The sequence below is a fragment of the Artemia sp. Qi Xiang Cuo genome, chromosome 5 (assembly GCF_049724085.1).
Source record: "Artemia sp. Qi Xiang Cuo chromosome 5, ASM4972408v1, whole genome shotgun sequence".
In the NCBI taxonomy this organism is placed as follows: Eukaryota; Metazoa; Arthropoda; class Branchiopoda; order Anostraca; family Artemiidae; genus Artemia; species Artemia sp. Qi Xiang Cuo.
Genome location: NC_142798.1, coordinates 38,078,690 through 38,098,236, shown reverse-complemented (window position 1 = coordinate 38,098,236; position 19,547 = coordinate 38,078,690). Strand labels below are relative to the sequence as shown.

Genomic DNA, 19,547 nt, shown 5'->3' with positions numbered 1-19,547 from the left:
AATACTTTACGACTTTTTGCATACCCCAACACCAAGCAATACTTTTCAAAAGGTTTTATTATATCTTTTCAGAACAAGTTCTTTTCTTAACATCCTTCCTAAACCAATTTTACAAGTTGAAGTACTCATCCTTTTCACCCACAACTTTACTTTACGACTTTTTGAATACTCCAACACCAAGCAATACCTTTCAAAGGGTTTTATTATATTGTTTCAGAACAGGTTCTTTTCTTAATATCCCTCCTAAACCCATTTTACAAGTTGAAGTACTCATATTTTTCACTCCCGATATTACTTTACGACTTTTTTGCATACCACAACATCAAGCAATACTTTTCAAAAGGCTTTATTATATTATTTCAGAACAAGTTCTTTTCTTAATATTCCTCTTAAACCCATTTCATAAGTTTAATTACTCATATTTTTCGCTCCCAACATTACTTTACGACTTTTTCCATACCCCAACACCAAGCGAATACTTTTCAAAAGGCTTTATTATATTATTTCAGAACAAGTTCCTTTCTTAATATTCCTCCTAAACCTGTTTTATAAGTTGAAGCACTCATCCTTTTCCACTCCCAACATTACTTTACGACTTTCTGAATACCCCAAAACAAAGCAATACTTTTCAAAAGGCCTTATAATATTATTTCAGAACAAGGTCTTTTCTTAATATTCCTCCTAAACCACTTATACAAATTGAATTACTAACCTTTTTTCACTCCCAACATTTATTTACGACTTTTGGCATACCCCAACACCAAGTACTCATCCTTTTCACCGACAACTTTACTTTACGACTTTTTGAATACCCCAACACCAAGCAATACTTTTCAAAGGGTTTTATTATATTATTTCAGAACAGGTTCTTTTCTTAACTTCCCTCCTAAACCCATTTTACAAGTTGAAGTACTAATATTTTTCACTCCCGATATTACTTTACGACTTTTTTGCATACCACAACATCAAGCAATACTTTTCAAAAGGCTTTATTATACTATTTCAGAACAAGTTCTTTTCTTAATTTTCCTCCTAAGCCCACTTTACAAGTTGAAGTACTCATTTTTTTCACTCCCAACATTACTTTACGACTTTTTACATACCCCACCACCAAGCAACACTCTTCGAAAGGCTTTATAATATTATTTCAGAATAAGTTCTTTTCTTAATATTCCTCCTAAACCTCTTTTACAAGTTGAATTACTAACCTTTTTTCATTCCCAACATTTATTTACGACTTTTTGCATACCCCAACACCAAGCAATACTTTTCAAATGCTTTATTATATTATTTTCAGAACAATTTCTTTTCTTAATATTCCACCTAAACCTGTTTTACAAGTTGAAGTACTAACCTTTTTTCACTCCCAACATTACTTTACGACTTTTTGCATACCCCAACACCAAGCAATACTTTTCAAAATGCTTTCCACCTAAACCTGTTTTACAAGTTGAAGCACTCATCTTTTTTCATTCCCATCATTACTTTACGACTTTTTGCGTACACAAGCACCAAGAAATACTTTTCAAGTGCTTTATCATATTATTTCAGAACAAGTTCTTTTCTTAATATTCTTTATAAGCCTGTTTTACAAGTTAAAGTACTCGTCTTTTTTCACTCTCAGCATTACTTTACAACTTTTTGCGAACCCCATCACTAAGAAATACATTTCAAAATGCTTTTTTATGTTATTTTAGAACAAGTTCTTTTCTTAATATTCCTCCTAAACATGTTTTACAAGTTGAAATACTCATCCTTTTTCACTCCCAACACCAATCAATACTTTTCAAAAGGCTTTATTATTTAATTTCAGAACAAGTTCTTTTCTTAATATCCTTCCTAAAACCATTTTACAAGTTGAAGTACTCATCTTTTTCACTCCCAACAATACTTCACAACTTTTTGTATACCCCAACACCAAGCAATACTTTTCAAAAGGCTTTTATTTTGTTATTTCAGAACAAGTTTTTTTCTTAATATTTCTCCTTAACCCATTTATAAGTTGAGATACACATCCTTTTTCACTCCCAACATTACTTTACGACTTTTTTTATACCCCAACACAAAGCAATATTTTCAAATGGCTTTGTTATATCACTTCAGAACAAGTTCTCTTAATATTCCTCCTAAACCAATTTTACAAGTTGAAGTACTCATATTTTTCACTCCCGATATTACTTTACGACTTTTTTGCATACCACAACATCAAGCAATACTTTACAAAAGGCTGTGTTTTATTATTCCAGCACAACTTCCTCTCACAAGAATCCTCCTAACCCGTTTTGCAAGTTGTAGTACATATCTTCATCTTTTTTTGCTTTCAACATTCCTTTATAACTTTTTGCATAGGCCAACACCAAGCAATACGTTATAAATGGATCAATTTAATGATTTCAAAAATCGTTCTTTTCTTAATATTCCTCCTAAATCTGTTTTATAAGTTGAAGTGCTCATCCTTTTTCACTCCCAACGTTTCTTTACGACTTTTTACATACCCCACCACCAAGCAACACTCTTCAAAAGGCTTTATAATATTATTTTAGAACATGCTTTGTGTTTTAGAACATTACTTTACGACTTTTTCCATACCCCAACACCAAGCAAATACGTTTCAAAAGGCTTTATTATATTATTTCAGAATAAGTTCCTTTTTTAATATTCCTCCTAAACCTGTTTTACAAGTTAAAGTACTCATCTTTTTACTCCCAACATTACATTACGACTTCTTGCATACCCCAACACCAAGCAATGCTTTTCAAGTGGGGGATTATTCAACCTTTTAAGGGTAATTGAGAATAGGTGACGTGGTACATTTTTACATATTTTTTTAATAAAGTTGGGTTTTATTCATTTTTAATGTTAATTTAGACTAGGTTACGTGCGCGCACGTTACGTGCGAGGAATATTAAGAAAAGAACTTGTTCTGAAATAAAATAATAATGCATTTTGAAAAGTATTGCTTGGTGTTGGGAGTGAAAAAAGATGAGTACTTCAACTTGTAAAGCATATTTAGGAAGAATATTAAGAAAAGAACTTGTTCTTAAATAATATAAAAAAGCCTTTTGAAATGTATTTCTTGGTGTTGGGGTATGTAAAAAATTGTAAAGTAATGTTGAGAGTGAAAATAAAACTTAATAACCTTCCCAAAAATTCTATCTATGGTCTTTGACAACCTGGATACACTGACACTCTTTAGATTTATTTAAATTGTAAAAGCAGAAGTAGTAATAGTAGTAGTCCCAAGAGTTTAAACTTAATACCCTCAGTCGTTCTCGATATATTTCTGAGGTGTCTTATTGGCAACCAGGCTTTTGATTTGGCTTTTCATAGTTCGTTTTGATGAAAATCTGGCTTTTCATAGTTCGTTTTGATTTAGTTCAACTTCCGCCAAGCTTCACCTTAATGCTCATAGCTTCCATAGTAGCAATAGTTTGAGTAGCATTGTTAGCAGTATGCATAGCACCTTTGGTTTGTTCATCATCCCTTTCAATGCACGTTGAAAGTTTCAACTTAATACCATCAGCTGTTCCTGAGGCATTTCTGATACGTCCTCTTGACAACCTGTGTAGGCATAGTGTGTTTCAATTTAGCTCCATGCTGTTTCCATATTTCCAAATTTTTTTTGCCTTAATACCCTTAGTTGTAGTAGCAGTAGTAGCAGTAGTAGTAGATTGTGTCACAAGACATTTCCGCCAGGCATTGGTAGTTTTTTACTCTTTGACTGATACACCAGGGACAAAAAATTGCACACAGCTGAAGAGAACCAAAAGTTTGTTCGTGTCCAACGATTGAATTCTCTCCTAACATGAAGATTGTCAAGCAAGGAGGAATTTAAAAAATAAAAAAAACCCTAAAATAAACAACACTTCATCGACCTACTTACTGAGAGACTGGCGAACTCAAGATATAAAGTTTTAAATCCTCAGGATCATGCCTATGTCTTAGTTGTACAAACTGCAGTCAATCGCGCTGAAACTTTGTCGACCACTTTGATTGGGAATGATACCGACCTATTTGTCCTTCTGCTGTACCATGCCAAGCTTGATGCATGTGATATCCTTATGCAGACAGACACGCATGAAAATAACCGACGAGCGTACGACATAAAAAGGATCAGGAACAAACTAGGAACTGAAGCAGTAGAAAATCTACTCGTTTGCCACGCAATGTCTTTCAATGTCTTATGTCATCGAATTCCGTCCTCATTTCCCCCTTCAAGGGCAAATTTGGGACACTTGTTCCAGGGGAATTCGGGTAGATTGTTTTTGTAATTAAGCTGACCTTTCTGAACATTTTGGTGCAAAAATAAAATCTCTGACAATTTCCCCGAGGTCAAACCGTATTTTTCCTCCACTATTAGGCTTGTTTTGTTGATCATGAGAATCGATGGACTGTTTTTATATTAAATAGAGCTTAATTTAATTTTTTTAAGACAGTATCCCGGTCTGAATATAGACATCCCAATGGTTCGAAAAGGGGATTTGAATCAATATACCTTTGAAACAAATTTTATCATTGCGAAACAATAATTTATCTATGCTTAATCTACCCACTTAATCTCAAGTTTCATGCCAGCAACTTTCACATGTAAAGTATAAAATGAAAAGATGGCTTTTTTTCAATTGATTGCTGTATTTCTGAAGACATGCAATACACATATTAAAACTTTTTCATTTTATGGTCACGTTTTCAAAATGTGATAAGTAAAACAATCAGCCCTTCAAACCAATCAAATATGGGAAATTGGGAGATCTGAATGTAACAAACGGGAAAATGGAGTCAAATTTCAAAAGAGTTTCTGGTAGCAAAATGTAAGTAAAGAGATACCCGTGTTAATAGTGAATGTTTGCTAAGAACGAACTAACACTATTTTAGAAGGGGAGTCTTGCAGCAAGATTGCCATTATTAATATTTGCTTTCGGTTTAATCACATCCCAGCCGATACATCCAATTCTTTTCATAGTGTGTGTCCCTGATCAGTCAAGGAAAATGTTGTTCCCTTATAACTGAAATTTTGCTTAACTAAACCCCGTGCAACTTAACCCATTTGACCGAACCCTCATAGAACTCAACCCCCATTAAATGGATCCCCCATTCAACTCGACCGCAGTGTAACTCAACTTTCATTCAACTCAACCCCGTGCTACTGAACCCTTTAACTGAACCGATTTAACCGAAATTTATACCCGTTTTTTTCTCTCTTTAATCATTTATTTAACTGAACCGTCGTGCAAATAAAACCCCATTTAACTTAACCCCGTACAACTCAACTCCCCCCCCCGTTTAACTCGGCCCCAATGCAATTCAATCCCCTGTTAACTCAAACCACTTTCAACACAACCCTGTTTAATTGAACCCTCATTCGACTCAACACTCATTCGACTAAACCCCCTTGCAATTCAATTTTATTCAGTTCAACCAGCATGCTACCCAGTCCTCATTCAACTCAACCCTTGTGCGGGTCAATCCTCTTTTAACTCAACGCTTTTTAATTCATCCATCGTGCAAAACAAGCCCCATTCAACTCAACTACTAGTACTAGTTCGATCTATTACAAAGAAAATCACAAGCACCAAAAGATGAAAAGCCCGTTTAAAAAAAAGCTTAAAAGCTCTGTCTCTTAAGAAAATTTACCGTTAATGCTGATTTAAGAATTATAGCTATTATTTAGATTCATCTCATTAGTAAAAGCTTATTGCGGAAATCAATTTATGGGAGCTTTTAAAAAGAGCTGGAAACTCTAATAGGCATCCTTTTTTTTTTTTTTTATTTCTTCAGTACTAATTGGGCACTAGAACATCATAGAGAGCTATTTTAAGGTCCTTTGAAAGCCCATGCTCTCATTTACGTGTTTAATATAATTTCATCATGACAACACCATCATAACCTATTGGCATCAAAATATGATTTTAGTGTCATTTCTCGAGTGCAATGATCAAAAACCCTTACACTGTGGTTTAAAATCGCCCTCTTGAACACTCTCCTTCCTAGTACCATTTGCAAGTGGAAAATAAAAAAAGAGTTGTGAAAAAACGGCCAAGTAAAAAAAAATCATTCAAATACAAAATTGATTCGTTAATGATATATACTATTTATTTTCATATTAACACCAAAATTAATTACGAAAACAATTTTTGTGAATTTTGAAAAAGAGCTTGAAATCTGGAGATGTCTTCTTTTTTTTTTCTCCAGCCATATCGGGGCACTGGAATATCATACGGGCGTTCAATTTGATAATCATCCAAGGCTCTCAGGATTATGGTTTTATTTGCCAGCCCCATAAAGGCATGCATTAACTGGTCATGGGTTTGTGTGTGCATGCCATACTTTAGCCGTAAGTTCCAAATGAAAAAGACGATTGATTAGCTATTCAAAGCTGCTTCCAAGTATAATAATTTCTACCGTCCCAATCTTCTTTTAGAACCTTTATTTGCGGTAGAAATTTTTAAGCCGGTTTCTTTCTCCATACTTCTCATTTTTTTCGTAAGATTATTTCTTGATATACTGTATTCCTAGACTAGAGACTGCATTCTTTTAAATTTTAAGCTTAACCAGAGAAAACTTTATTTCTAATTTTTGGGCTAAGGTCCAAATTCAGAGACCCTTCCTTCACACATTTTAAAACAAGCTAATTGTAATATTTGATCAGCGACCGAAGCGAGAAATAGATTTTGAACTTCTAATCAGCACTAGTTCAAACTTATTCTTAGTCCTTGGGTCGAGTTGAGTCAAACAGTGCTTGATTAAAATTGGGGTTGGGTTAGATGTGCGTTGAGTTAAACGGGGGCTGAGTTGCATGGGGGCTGATTTGAATAGGGGTTGAATTAAACGGAAGTTGAATTAAACGGGGGTTAAGTTGAACGAGTGTCCAATAAAATAAGTTTGAGTTCAATGGGGGCGGAGTTAAAGGGGGATTCAGTTAAATGGTCTCAGTCAATGAAACTAGAAAATTTAGAAAATAACCATAATTTCTCCGAGGCTGAATCACTGTATCTTCAGTAGTGGAAAAGGTACAAGTGATAACAAGAAAATATAGGGCAAAGATGTATATCAGTAAAGATTTTGTTGGTACTGATTTGAAATATCATCACAACTTCGATAAAAGTTTTGTCAGAAAAAGAAGTAAAGATGAGGTCACATAAACTTCTTTGCGTCGTATTCTCCAGGAGGTATAGGATATCAATTAATTTCTGGCGAATGATCAAAAACTTACTTGCATGATTAATGCAAGTAAAACTAAAATTTATAAGACATTTATTTCGGTCAAAATTTTTGAACAAAGCCTCTGACAGATATGAAGTGTGCTCATACAGAGGCGTCACTAGTCAAAATATTTTTTTCGGAGGGAGTCAATAGATTTTACCGACTGCTTTGGGTGATATTGCCATGAAAATCACTTTTTTTCTGGCTGAGACCGATCATCTTCCGTTGATCTTACGTCATTTATTCCCATCTGCCCATTTGCTCAATAAAGCAACAAGTTCTCTGCAACAAGTCTTTGCAACAAGTTCTCCTCGTATTTTAAATTCCAAAACAAATTTTTTCTTCAAATAATGGGCTTATCCATGGGCACTGTCTTGTCTCCTTATTTGGCAAATTTTTACATGGATTTCATAGAACAGTCTGCTTTGAATACTTTATACTTAAAACACTCTATCTGGTTTCGTTTTGTTGATGATATCTTTTCTGTTTGGGAACATGGACAAGACTCTCTAAGAGATTTTTTGGCACATTTGAACTCTTTTGATTCGAATCTCCAGTTCACAATGGAACTCGGAGTTTCAGGTAAGCTGCCTTTCTTGGATGTTTGGATTACAAAAACTAAGCCTAGTCTTCAATTCTCTATGTATAGAAAGCCGACTCATAATGATCGATATCTACATTTCTCTTCCCATCACCCTCCTTCTGCGAAAAAAGGGGTAATAATCTTTTTCGTCGACAGAGTTTTAGGAATTTGTTCCCATAATCATAAAAATCCTGAATTAAATTATGTCAAGGATATTCTTTTCTGCATTGGTTGCCCAATCAAACTCATTGAAAATATAATAGTTAGACGATTAAAAAAGATAAAAGAACAAAATAGGGGGCTTGTCCCCCTTGATTCAGTTACACCGGCAGTTGAGAAAAAAACTTTCATCGTTTTACCATGCATCCCTAAACTTGGCGATAAACGTGGAAAAATTCTAAAAAAACGTAATCTTTCTGTTTCTTTCCAAACCGAACAAAAAGTTGAACACTTTTTCAACTCAGGAAAGGATAAAACTGACCCTGTACTGGATAGTGGTGTATACAGAATCCCGTGTTCTTGTGGAAAATTTTACATTGGTAGGACCCATCAACAACTAGGTGAACGTTTGCATGAGCACAAAATGTCAATAGATAAGTCCCTGAGATTAAAAAATAACAATGACAACTTTGATTCGGCATTGGCTTCGCATATTTTCGTAAATCCGACCCATCTAGTTCTGTTTGACGAGGCAACTTTAATATCAACTGTAAATGGCGTACCACAAACTTTTAAAGAGGTAATTGAGATAAAAAAATATATAAACCAAAATTTAGCAATAAATAGTGACACTGGAGATATTTCATTAAGCCCAATATTCAATAGTTTAATTTTAAAGGATCCAATCAATATCTTTAACCCATATAACTTAAACGAACTTATTTTCATATTTAATGAAAACCGAAATTGTAGACCAGCTAAAACTATTGCAAGGCGAAAGATCCTTGCCCAATCATCTTGGTAAATTCGTTTTCATTTATTCCTTCCTGGTTTTTATTCAGTGTCTGTTCTGTCTTTGTAAGGTAAACTTCGAAAGGTTAGATTTTCGTGTTTTTTTTTCTTTTTTGTTTAGTACTGAGGACGACATGGTGGAGGCCTTTGTAGAAATATTTTGTTATGTTTTGTCATTTTTATGGTTCGCCACTGGCTAACAAAATCCTCGTTCTTCCCACGTTTTGATTTAATTTTTCATTATGTTACTTTCTCTCCTCTCTTGAATTTCATTTGTCAATAAAGCAAAATATTAGCCAGTAAAATAGCGGTGCTTCGCACCACTATTCTTCTGACTCAGTTCTTTTTCCGATTGGCTGAAACATAGGAAAGCCCCCTCCCCTATACGTAACGCTCTTGTGCTCATGATGCGCATAGAAGGCTCATAAGCCCATTAATATGACTTTCTGGTTTGCAGATTGGCAGCTATCCAGTCACACTTGCAAGAGCTTTTCGATTTGCAGCCATCATTAGAAGCATGGGAAGAAACACATCAATTGATTAACGCTGAAAACGAAATTGTTAGAAAAGATGTTGCTAATTGTTTTGGAACAGTGACCGCTACTATGGAGAAAATCAAACTTGATACTGCTGAAAAGGTAACAAATTATAGTCTGTTTCACAAATAAAAAGTACAGAGACTGTTCATAAATATAAAAAGAAAAAAATGAGGATACATAAGTGCTTCCCAGTCAAAAAAAAGTTATTTTTCTTGTTGTTCAAAGCAGGGGACTGTAAGATTTATGCATAGAGTTTTTGGTCTATGTGATTTCAATGGTGTACTTTTTATTTTGATCCAATTTGATTTCAAAACTATTAATTTTGCGTTACTATTGGCTGAGGTTCGTCCTTAACTAGGTTGCAGCGATCGCCGCAACCACAATAAAAAATCTTTGAGGGCCCACTAACAAATCAAAACTACAGTTATCTTTAAATTTGTTTACGTTAGTCATGAAATATTGGAGTCTTTTCGTTAATGGTAAAATATGGTAACACATGAATGCCTAGTAAAATTTATTAAAATAAACAGAAAATCTAAAAATAAACGTTTTCAAAAAAAGAAAAGAACGATATTAAAATATAGAACGAGTAGAAATAAAGTCTTATAAAGGGTTAGAATTGAAACGATCGAAATTAAAAGGATAATTGAGTTAAACTTAAAAAAATTAAAGATTTTACAACAAAGGAATAAATAAAAAGATAATCAGAAATTAAAATTGACCCAGGTTTTTTGAACAAACACAAATTACCAGTAACAAAAGTGGGTCTACTACCCTTGCAAAACCCCTAAAGGCTAGAGCTTCATCAAAGTGCAACATAACAACCTGTTCGACTAAAATGCATCTGCTAAGAAATGGAACGGATTTTAAAATTTGAGGCCCTTGGCCACGGGGTTGTGTGAGGCATGCCTACCCTGTATATGCTTTTTTTGGTTCTATTGTTTGCTTTAATTCAAATAGCTACCTCGAAGTTTTGATTTAGTGCTACGGGGTGCCTGGAATTAAAAAAGAGCATTGGGGGATGGTTCCCTTCTGTCACTTTTAACCCTTAAAAAGGTAGAACTTTCAATTTTCAATCACATGAGCCCCTCCAAAATTTGTAGTACCATTCTTTCTACACAATTTTGCCCTAAAAAAAAGTACGTGGGAGATAAATTGGTCTCTACAAGTCAACACTAATGCGTTGCCTTTAATGCTTAATTTAACATTTACCTCGCCCTGACGTAATACGAGAATTTTTAAAATATCAAGATCGATAGAAAGCGAATTAAATATAAAAAATGCTAAAAGTAAATACAAGATGGAAATTTTGAAGGCTAAAAAAGAAGATTGGAGCCGTTTTTGTGAAGAAAGGGGGACTACGGATCCGTTGAATACGATTCATAAGATTTGTAGGTTGAAGGGTGGGACTGCAAAGCCTATCCATATTAAAAAGAGTGATGGTACTTTTACGAATTCAATAACTGAAGCTGGGGATGTACTTTTAAATAAGTGGTTTACGAAAGATGAGATGATAGATGACAATAGCAATAATCATACAATTGGTCCAGAACTAAATCAGACGTTAGAATAAGATATAGAAAATAGCGAGGTTTTTCACTTTCAAGACCATTTAGAAATTATAAAAAAATTAAAACCAATGAAAGCCCCAGGCCCAGATGGAATCTTAAATTTAATTTTGAAAAAAAATATGAATGTAATTGCACCAACTCTTTTGATAATTTTAAACGCATATCTGAAAGTTTCGTATTTCCCTAAAGAATGGAAAAGGGCTAATGTGATTGTAATAAATAAAAAGGGTAAAAAAATGACGGTAACGCCCGATCGTATCGCCCTATAGGTCTGCTTTCTAATTTAGGAAAAATTTTGAGAAATTATTAATGGGTAGACTGAATAATTTAAGTAATGATAAAAATTGGATTTCTGATTATCAGTTTGGTTTTTCGAAAAATAAATGCACAGTAGACGCGGCTGATAATTTGGTTACTATGGTTGAAAAAAACAAAAAGAAGAAGTTATTTACATTGTGTGTATTTTTTGATATAAAAGGGGCGTTCAATAATGCTTGGCATCCAGGAATTATTAAAAAGTTAAAGGAAAAAGAACGCCCTTCTGGCTTAATAAAATTAATTCATAGTTATCTATCAGATCGAAAAGTCGCACATGAAAATGGAAACTTACATTTACTAGAAAAGTCATGTCCACAAGGTGGAATTCTATCTCCTTTTCTTTGGCTTGTTAATATTAATGACATTCTTGAAATTAATATAAATGAAAATTGTTTGATTCAAGCATACGCTGAGGACATATGTTCTATTATTACAGCAAAGAATGTAGGTACACTGGAAAAAGTAGCAAATAAGATTTTCGAGAATTTTGACAAATGGGCATTAAATAATAAATTAACATTTGACACATTAAAAACAGAGGTCGTCTTATTCACATATAGACATAAAACACTCCACGTTAATTTAGTAGTTGGATGTGACGTTATTGATGTTAAGGATATAGTTCGATATTTAGGTATAATTTTAGATAGGAAACTTCTTTGGACAGAACATATAACATGCAGAATTAATGAGGCTAAGAAATATTCGAGTCGTCGTTTAAGCGCGGCAAGGATGACCTGGGGCTTAAAGCCTTTCGCTCTTAGAAAATTGTATAAGTCAGTAATTGAAAGTACTATTTTGTATGCTGCTCCAGTATGGATTGGGGCCTTAAGAAAAAAAAAATACAAAATATGTTACAGTCAGCACAAAGATATTCAACCCTTAGTATTTCAAAGTCGTTTATAACTGCTCAAAATCATATAATTAAAGCCCTTTCTGGTGTCCTTCCAATCGGTCTAAGAGCAATAGAACTGGCAGTGATGAGGTTTGGTAAAAAGGGACGTCCCCCTTTTTGGCCAGATATTGTGCATCCTAGTTTTCCTTTAAATAGATACTCCGTTGATCATAGTGTTTTTACCGATGAAATAGTTGCTGAGTTGCTAGGAGTTAAGTTTCTGATGGAATATTATTTTTCACCTTTCAAACAGAACATTAGTATTTTAAAAAATGCTCTATATAATAAATGGTATGTAATATTTGAAAATTATGTAAGTAGTTGGCCTGTTAGTTTTTTCGAATGTAAAGAAGATTTAATTTGTGCGCAAAAACTTGAACCAAGTTATATTTTAACTCAGTTTATAACAGGTCATTCGAAACTGAATTATTTTTTACATAAAATAGGCATGACTCATAGCCCAACGTGTAAATGTGGATGTATAGAAAACTGTGAGCATGTCCTGTATGATTGTCCTTTTTATGTTCGTCAGAGGTTTAATATGATTTTTGAATTGAGAGAACATAATATTAGCTTCCCTTTTGATTTAAGTTTGATAATTGATGATAAAAATGTTAGGAACATAGTGAAAAAATTCCTGTTTAGCACTAATAGATTTTATGTTTGAGGTTATTGTGAAAGTTTTCTGAGGAGTGTTTAGTGAATGTTAGGTTTTTTTTTTTTTTTTTTTTTTTTTTTTTTTTTTTTTTTTGTAAGTATTTTAGTGTGTGTATAAGTGTTTTTTTTCTAAGTATTTTAGTGTTTGTGTATAAATGTAGTTATATAGTATTGTAGCTATATATATATATATATATATATATATATATATATATATATATATATATATATATATATATATATATATATATATATATATATATATATATATATATATATATATATATATGTTACTTCACCTTACTTCATGGAATACCATATCGAAGAATTTTCATGGTGATGGACTGAATTATTAATCTAATTACTTCTGTCTTCTTCTTTTCTCCCTTAAGTAATTTTTCGGCTTATTTACGATTATAGAAAGTGTTTTACCGTTAGACTTTGATTCAAATGTGTTATATTCTACTGTGTGTGCTGGATTCTTTGTTTGCTGAAGAAGAAATTTTTTTCTGATGCAGCGGTTTGTATTTGTATCGTTCTGTTCATATTTCTAACGATTTGTTAAGACAGTTTCATTGAGCTTTCTCTTTTTACAGTTACAGTACTCCATTTCATATTTTTGTCTTGGTGGTATTCATTTCTTTCGATGTTTAAGTTTAGTATAACAGCTTGGCCTGCCATCAGCTATTCTGTGGATATTGTGTTGATCAGTGGCTATTTTGTCATGATACTGGACGATCACATAAGAGTAACTTCTCCCCTTGAAATGCATGCCAGTTGTAGCATCAATAAAAAAAGTTCTTTCCTGTTTTGGTTTTCTCTTCTACTTTTAAAATTTTGGTCTTTTGCGTGTCAAATATTAACAGTCTATTTCTAATAAAAATTGCCCTGCAATTCCTCTCTTGACAATGACAGGATTTCCATGTAATGACTCCTTGTAGTTCTTCCTCCTAGTTAATTGTTTATACATGGTATTTAAACAAAGCATGTGCACAAGCATATTATTTTTTCAATGTCAAAAACCTCGATTACAGGGACAAATTCGTGAAGCTAATTTGACAAGTCCAAACCCTAACGAGGAAGACGTGATAAGGGACTATATTTTAAAAGTGGAACGCACCATGTCCCTTTTAAGCTCTGTCCTACTAACGGAGGCACTGCCAGAATTACCCCCTAGCCCAGTTTTGGCTGACTGGCAACTACCTGACCCTGTAGAATTAGTTACAAAAGAGTATAAAGCTATGGAGGAATTCGATCAGATGAAGATGGGCGAGGACTTATTGCATCCTGACACACAACAAGAACATGAATTGGAAAGTAATGGATATGCTGAAGTTTCTGAGGTGAGTTTATTCAGTTTACCTAATTACATCCTATGTAAATGTATATGATCGATAAGCAGGTTAAAGGTAACATCAGTAAACTTAAAAAAAATACATATAGTCGAAAGTATGCTCATGTGCATCTTGAATCATAAACTATTTTCAAATCAAGTTTCTGTATTATTCTTAAAAACTTGCATAAAATGCAGAAATATGAAAAATAATGAGTTGTCTTATAATTTTGAAATTTTTTTCAGCTGTATTTTACTCTGATGTCTTACTTTTTGAATCGTTTAGACTATATGCTAAAGCAGGGTGGCATCTCCGACAAAAATGAACGACATTTCGAGAAAGGGGAGAGGCGAACGTATTTTCAATGATTTCGCTCTTGTGCAAAATTCATGTCTTATAACATAACACAATTGAAACTACCACAGCCGAGTTTTCATTTGAGGAGAACGACCAAGTTCCTCACTTCCACCCTGATCCTGACTAAGCCAATAATGTAACCCCATTCACGTACTTATTGCTCATTCACTGTTTGTCATAATAAAAACATGAAAAACAACAACAACAAAATCAGTGAAATCTTGTTTATAGCCAAAGACTTTTTTCCTTGTTTATATCATCCAAAGATTAGGGGGAGGGATAAACTGGAAGTGTATCCGAAAATCCAAAAAAAGCCACAAGCAAGAATTTTGCTCGTAAGTATTTCCTTCATAGGGGGTAAATACTGTTATCCAAGAAATAGTGGATTGCATACCTTGTAATGTCCTGGGTTTTTCATTGTTAATTTATTCTTGTTGACTTCAAATCATTCATGGGCGAGGGGCACTTCTTAACCTTCCGAAAAACGTAATATAAAAACGTCATTTTGCAACGTAACGCCAATAGTAACATTTAATGTCAAAACGTGGCAAAAATGTTACGAACGTTGCGTCCATGGCAACCCTAGAAACTCGGCTAACTAATGAGGGTTTATAATGATTGATTGTTCCCCTACTAGCCAACAATATAACGCTACCGAGGAGACAGTGGAATACAAAGTGAAAACCAATTGATTTGTTTAATTGGTTTTACAGAGATTTGTTTCCTTTTATTAGCAATTGGCTTGCATTAGAGCGATGCCACTTATTATTATAGTTACAGATTACAGAAACTGCAGGTCATTCGAAACTAAGTCCTTCCAGCAAATTTTGCGATTTATAATAAGAGAAATGTTGAAAATCGAAGATTTTAGGGAATTCTTTTTTCTCATTTGCCTGGAACTCTTCCACATAAGTATAAGGATTACAGACCCAAAGTTTTTTTTGGCATATTATTGGTCGAATCAACAGAAAAAAAAAATCTATTTCCCATGAATTACATTTTATTCAACTAACTCAAATACCTTGAATTTTTTTCTTCTGAACTATCAAAGGAAGATGTAAAAAAAGGTAAAATCAAATTCATGTTTCTGGTTTCCTTTTTTTCAGGAATTATAAGAAACAATCAAGCCGTAAATCCCTTAAATCATGACTATTATTCGCGATTTCTTGGTATAGGAAGAATAGCATTGATTGAAAATTATGATGGCTAGCCTTAATATGTTCAAGTTCTTTGGAAGGCCTTATTACATTTTTAAATCTCAATAAAACGTATACCCCGTGAAGTCAGGAAGCACGAGAAATCTGTTTTAAAATTTAAGCAATCTTTTCCCGCAGCTGCACGCAGAGGGATAAGCCGGAGAGTTCCTGTCGTCGGTCTGCAATGCTCCCCTCTCCTAGAAGAATTAACAATAGTGACTAAAAAATGCAGTTTTTGCTTATTTTGGTAACCCTTTCCTTTAAAAGATCCGTCTCTTCATTCCCCCCTTTAACGTTTGAAGATTGTGCACCTACAATGAACCCCAAATAATAACAATTTAACAGTCTGAATCAAATTGTTTTCAGGAGCGTTGTAGAACTTGCAGTGGTACGGGATAAATCTGAAAGTTTACTTCTTTCTATCTTAAATAGTATTTGTATTTCATTTGTGCTATATAGCCCTTGAAGAAGCCAAACTATACATTAGCTGTTGCTTTTAACGGAAAATGTAGTTGTTTTTCATAAGAGACCCTGATACTCATTTTATTTTCAGGTGACGACATTGAACGAATGCAACGATACTGCTTAGCGTCATGTTACCTCATACAGTTAACCTATTTTAGAGAAATTTCAAACGAAGCTTTGTTTAATAACATGCTGTCTGTAAGACATTGTGATCAATGTTGTGATACTTTCTTTTTCGAATTTTGATTTAAAAATTATGACATGTGTAGTTTAATGTCTACTGATAGTTTTAATCATTGAGTTATGCGATGTTTCCTAATAGCAATGTCTATAGCTTATAAGAATAAAAGGTCTTGTTAAAACAAAATCCAATACAGTGTTTTACCTTGCTTAATGCTACAGCCGTATTTAATGTTTTTTCTTTCCAAGCGTTATTTTGGGTCGGGCTAAAAAGCAACATGTAATATTTAAGTAATAATTCCCTTTAAGAAGTGTTTGAAGCTGTGTTTTGCCCACATAAAAAGCCACTGATTATGAGGACTAGATACCTAACCCCTTCACGTCACACTGTAGATTCTCTATGACGTTTTGCAGAAATGACTGCTAGGATCAACATACACCTGAATACGAAAAATTCCCCAAAATGCGAAATTCATGAAAAACGTCCCCATCTTATTATTGTATCTTCAGTTTTTAATTAATAGTCTTAACGACTTTTGAAGCACAAGGGCTGTTGAATTTGAATGGGAAGTATTTTTAAAGAACTAAGACTTTAGCGTAAAGAGCGAGGGTTGAGGAAGGGGCAGCCACCTAATATATGGAATAATTTCTGTTCGTTTTAAGTTTTGAAGTTGCTCCTTACCTTCAGTTGAAAAACTTTTTTATCTCATTTAATTCATATAAAGATAACAACTTGGCTTTTTCTTTTTTACAATTAATTACTTTTGAAATAAATCGTTATTTCTCTATTCAAATTATGCAAGAAATAAAAATTACTAACTGATCCTTACTGCCAAGGACCATCCTACGAGGACTTCGACTCTTAAAATTTCTCTTGTATGCTCCTGGAATATCAGGCAAGTGTTATACACAAGGATATGAGCTACGATTACAAGAATTTAGCTTAAATTTAAAGTTTTCACAAAATGCTCTTCACAAGATTTTATAAAAACGAAGAAAAGAAACAAGAATCGAGTTCTTACTTGAGCCAAGAGATTTATTTTGGAAACTCGACAAAATTCAACAATCAAGGATTTGCATTGCTGAAAATCTAGACTCTTATTTTAATTTCCCTTCATTTTTCAAACAGCCCTTTATGCAACATACAATTTCTTTTTGGAGTTCCAACCTGAAAGTTAGAAACTTCGTCCAAGACAGTTACACTATGTCTCTGTTATCTTGCAACCTATAATTACAAAGAGAATGCATCAATTTTAAATAGAGAAAATACTGCAACAAAAATAACTATTTTAGGATAGATAGAATTTATTCCTTCAAAGAAATAGAAAATAGGTAAAAATGTGTTAAGAATTAGTAGCAATAATAACGTTAATACTTAAAAAATTTTAAATATGGATGCAATTTTTTCAATTAATTTGCACAATAACCAGATTAACGTCGCTTAAGATTGCCTTAAATGCTGGAAAACCTTCGAAATAATAGGTGAGAATCACAACAAGAACCTATCACATGTGTCTACCACAGATGCATCAATTCCTGTATGAAGAATTCCAAATGGTGTCAGAGCTTACAGTACTTCGTTCATTCTATCACAGCTTCTCCTTCCTAATTATAACACCAATGCTAAAAGCCAATATGAAAGTAAGACTCGGTCCTTATGTGCTTCCATTAGAAAAATTATAGGTGTGAAATAGGTCTAATATATAAATGATAGCAAAGAAAAGACGAAAGAACGAATTATATTTCACGACATAGTCAATATACAAAAAGATAAGTTCACTGCCATTATTTAACAATTAGTGCGCAGCTACAAACAAAATACTTTTTCTGTTTAGTACGAACGGATTGCAGGTGGAACTGACTTGCACTCTTCTTCGTCAAGGGTATGGTCGATAACAGGTCGATATCTCAAGTCAACCTGAATTAAAATCATGTTCTCAGTATTATTGTTACAATATAAATATTTCCAGCATATTGGTAAATAACTCGTAACCTTTGAATGCGTGACAGTATAAAAAGAAGAAAGATTCTTAAGGACGGTACCATACCTAAAGTTTAAAGATCAAAAGTTAAAAATTGAAAATTTTCAAGCAAGCTGTTTTTCTTTAACTGCCAGGGCCTTGCTTCATTTGAAAAAAAAAGAAAAAAAAAGATTTATTATTTTTTTTCTTAGGGGGAGGAGGAGGAGATGGGGATGAACCTTTAAGTAAAACTTTTTGGAATCAAAGGTATCATGTCAAAAAAATAGCACTTTCTGATTTGAAAACATTTTCTTATACGGAATATTAAGGTACCATATCGAAAGTTTAAAAGGTCAGAAATTCGAAATTGGAAACCAAGGCTTCATAGGACTGAAGCCTAAGCTCTCTGGTAAACAAAACACACACACACACACACACACACAAAGAGATATTGCTCACAATATACGTTGAGTTAAAGCATTCTTATCAACAGTGCCTCCTCTATAGATCATAAGTTCTAAATGAAAAGATTAAATAGAGAACCGAGACCTTAACTCTCAGCTGGAAAATAGAATATATTAAGTCCACCACTAGGGTCTCAGACCCTTTGCTATTATCAAAGTAATCATCAAGTTCGTCTTTGTGGAAGGGAAAACGTTGTTGAAGCTCCTATTTCGACCAGGATTCTAATGAAAAAAGATACTCGCTTCTGAAAAAAGGCGTTTAACCAATGTGCCTTCCGGAATAAACTTGCAAAAAAACTTCCCTAACTCATTCGATTTCCGAAGCATATCCGTTATTCTGGTGTATCAATGAGGATAAGCGGGTGCTGGTGAGTAAAAAAACTTTTTAGATTTATCCCGTTCAATCTGTCCGGTCCCTTAAGGGACCGGACAGTCACTACAGTAGTTTTTGTGTATGTTTTATTCGTCCCTTTTTTGCCGAAACTGAAAAATATTCTTAATGACCTTTAGTTCACACAAATACGTCAAACAAAAGTAAATGAAAGACACAAGAGAAAATACCATTCACGTACACTTGCAATTCACTGTAGGTACATAGAAACAAAGTTCGGAATAATCGTTAATATGGCGATGCTAATTCAAAACGTGGCTAAAACAATAAAAGTTTTACAGGGAAGAGAGAAAGTTGAAATATCTCTTTTGGATTTCCAATTGTTATTAAGGAACAACTGTTTGTTCACGCAGAGTTTTTGATACGGACTTCCAGATAAGAAACACCGCTTTTGATATAAAAAGCAAAAAGTTCCAGCAATTTACGCTATGGCCCAAATAAGATATAGGAAACATATTGGAGCAATTGTTCAAGCGCATCCC

At 33.5% G+C, this 19,547-nt stretch overlaps 2 protein-coding genes across 2 annotated transcripts in view; one reads left to right on the top strand and one right to left on the bottom strand.

The window, feature by feature from the left end:
* Positions 1-16,430, top strand: part of LOC148952115 (uncharacterized) — a 95,501-nt gene extending 79,071 nt beyond the window's left edge. Inside the window, exons 3-5 of the mRNA XM_089088848.1 lie at positions 9,195-9,375; positions 13,752-14,060; positions 16,158-16,430. Of these exons, the coding sequence (XP_088944974.1) occupies positions 9,195-9,375; positions 13,752-14,060; positions 16,158-16,193 (526 nt within the window). The 3' untranslated portion in view covers positions 16,194-16,430. The remainder of the gene's footprint in view (positions 1-9,194; positions 9,376-13,751; positions 14,061-16,157) is intronic.
* Positions 16,431-17,972: 1,542 nt separating this feature from the next.
* SdhA (succinate dehydrogenase, subunit A (flavoprotein)) overlaps positions 17,973-19,547 on the bottom strand; it is a 48,849-nt gene continuing 47,274 nt past the window's right edge. The window contains exon 12 of the mRNA XM_089089557.1: positions 17,973-18,167. Within this exon, the coding sequence (XP_088945683.1) occupies positions 18,081-18,167 (87 nt within the window). The 3' untranslated portion in view covers positions 17,973-18,080. The remainder of the gene's footprint in view (positions 18,168-19,547) is intronic.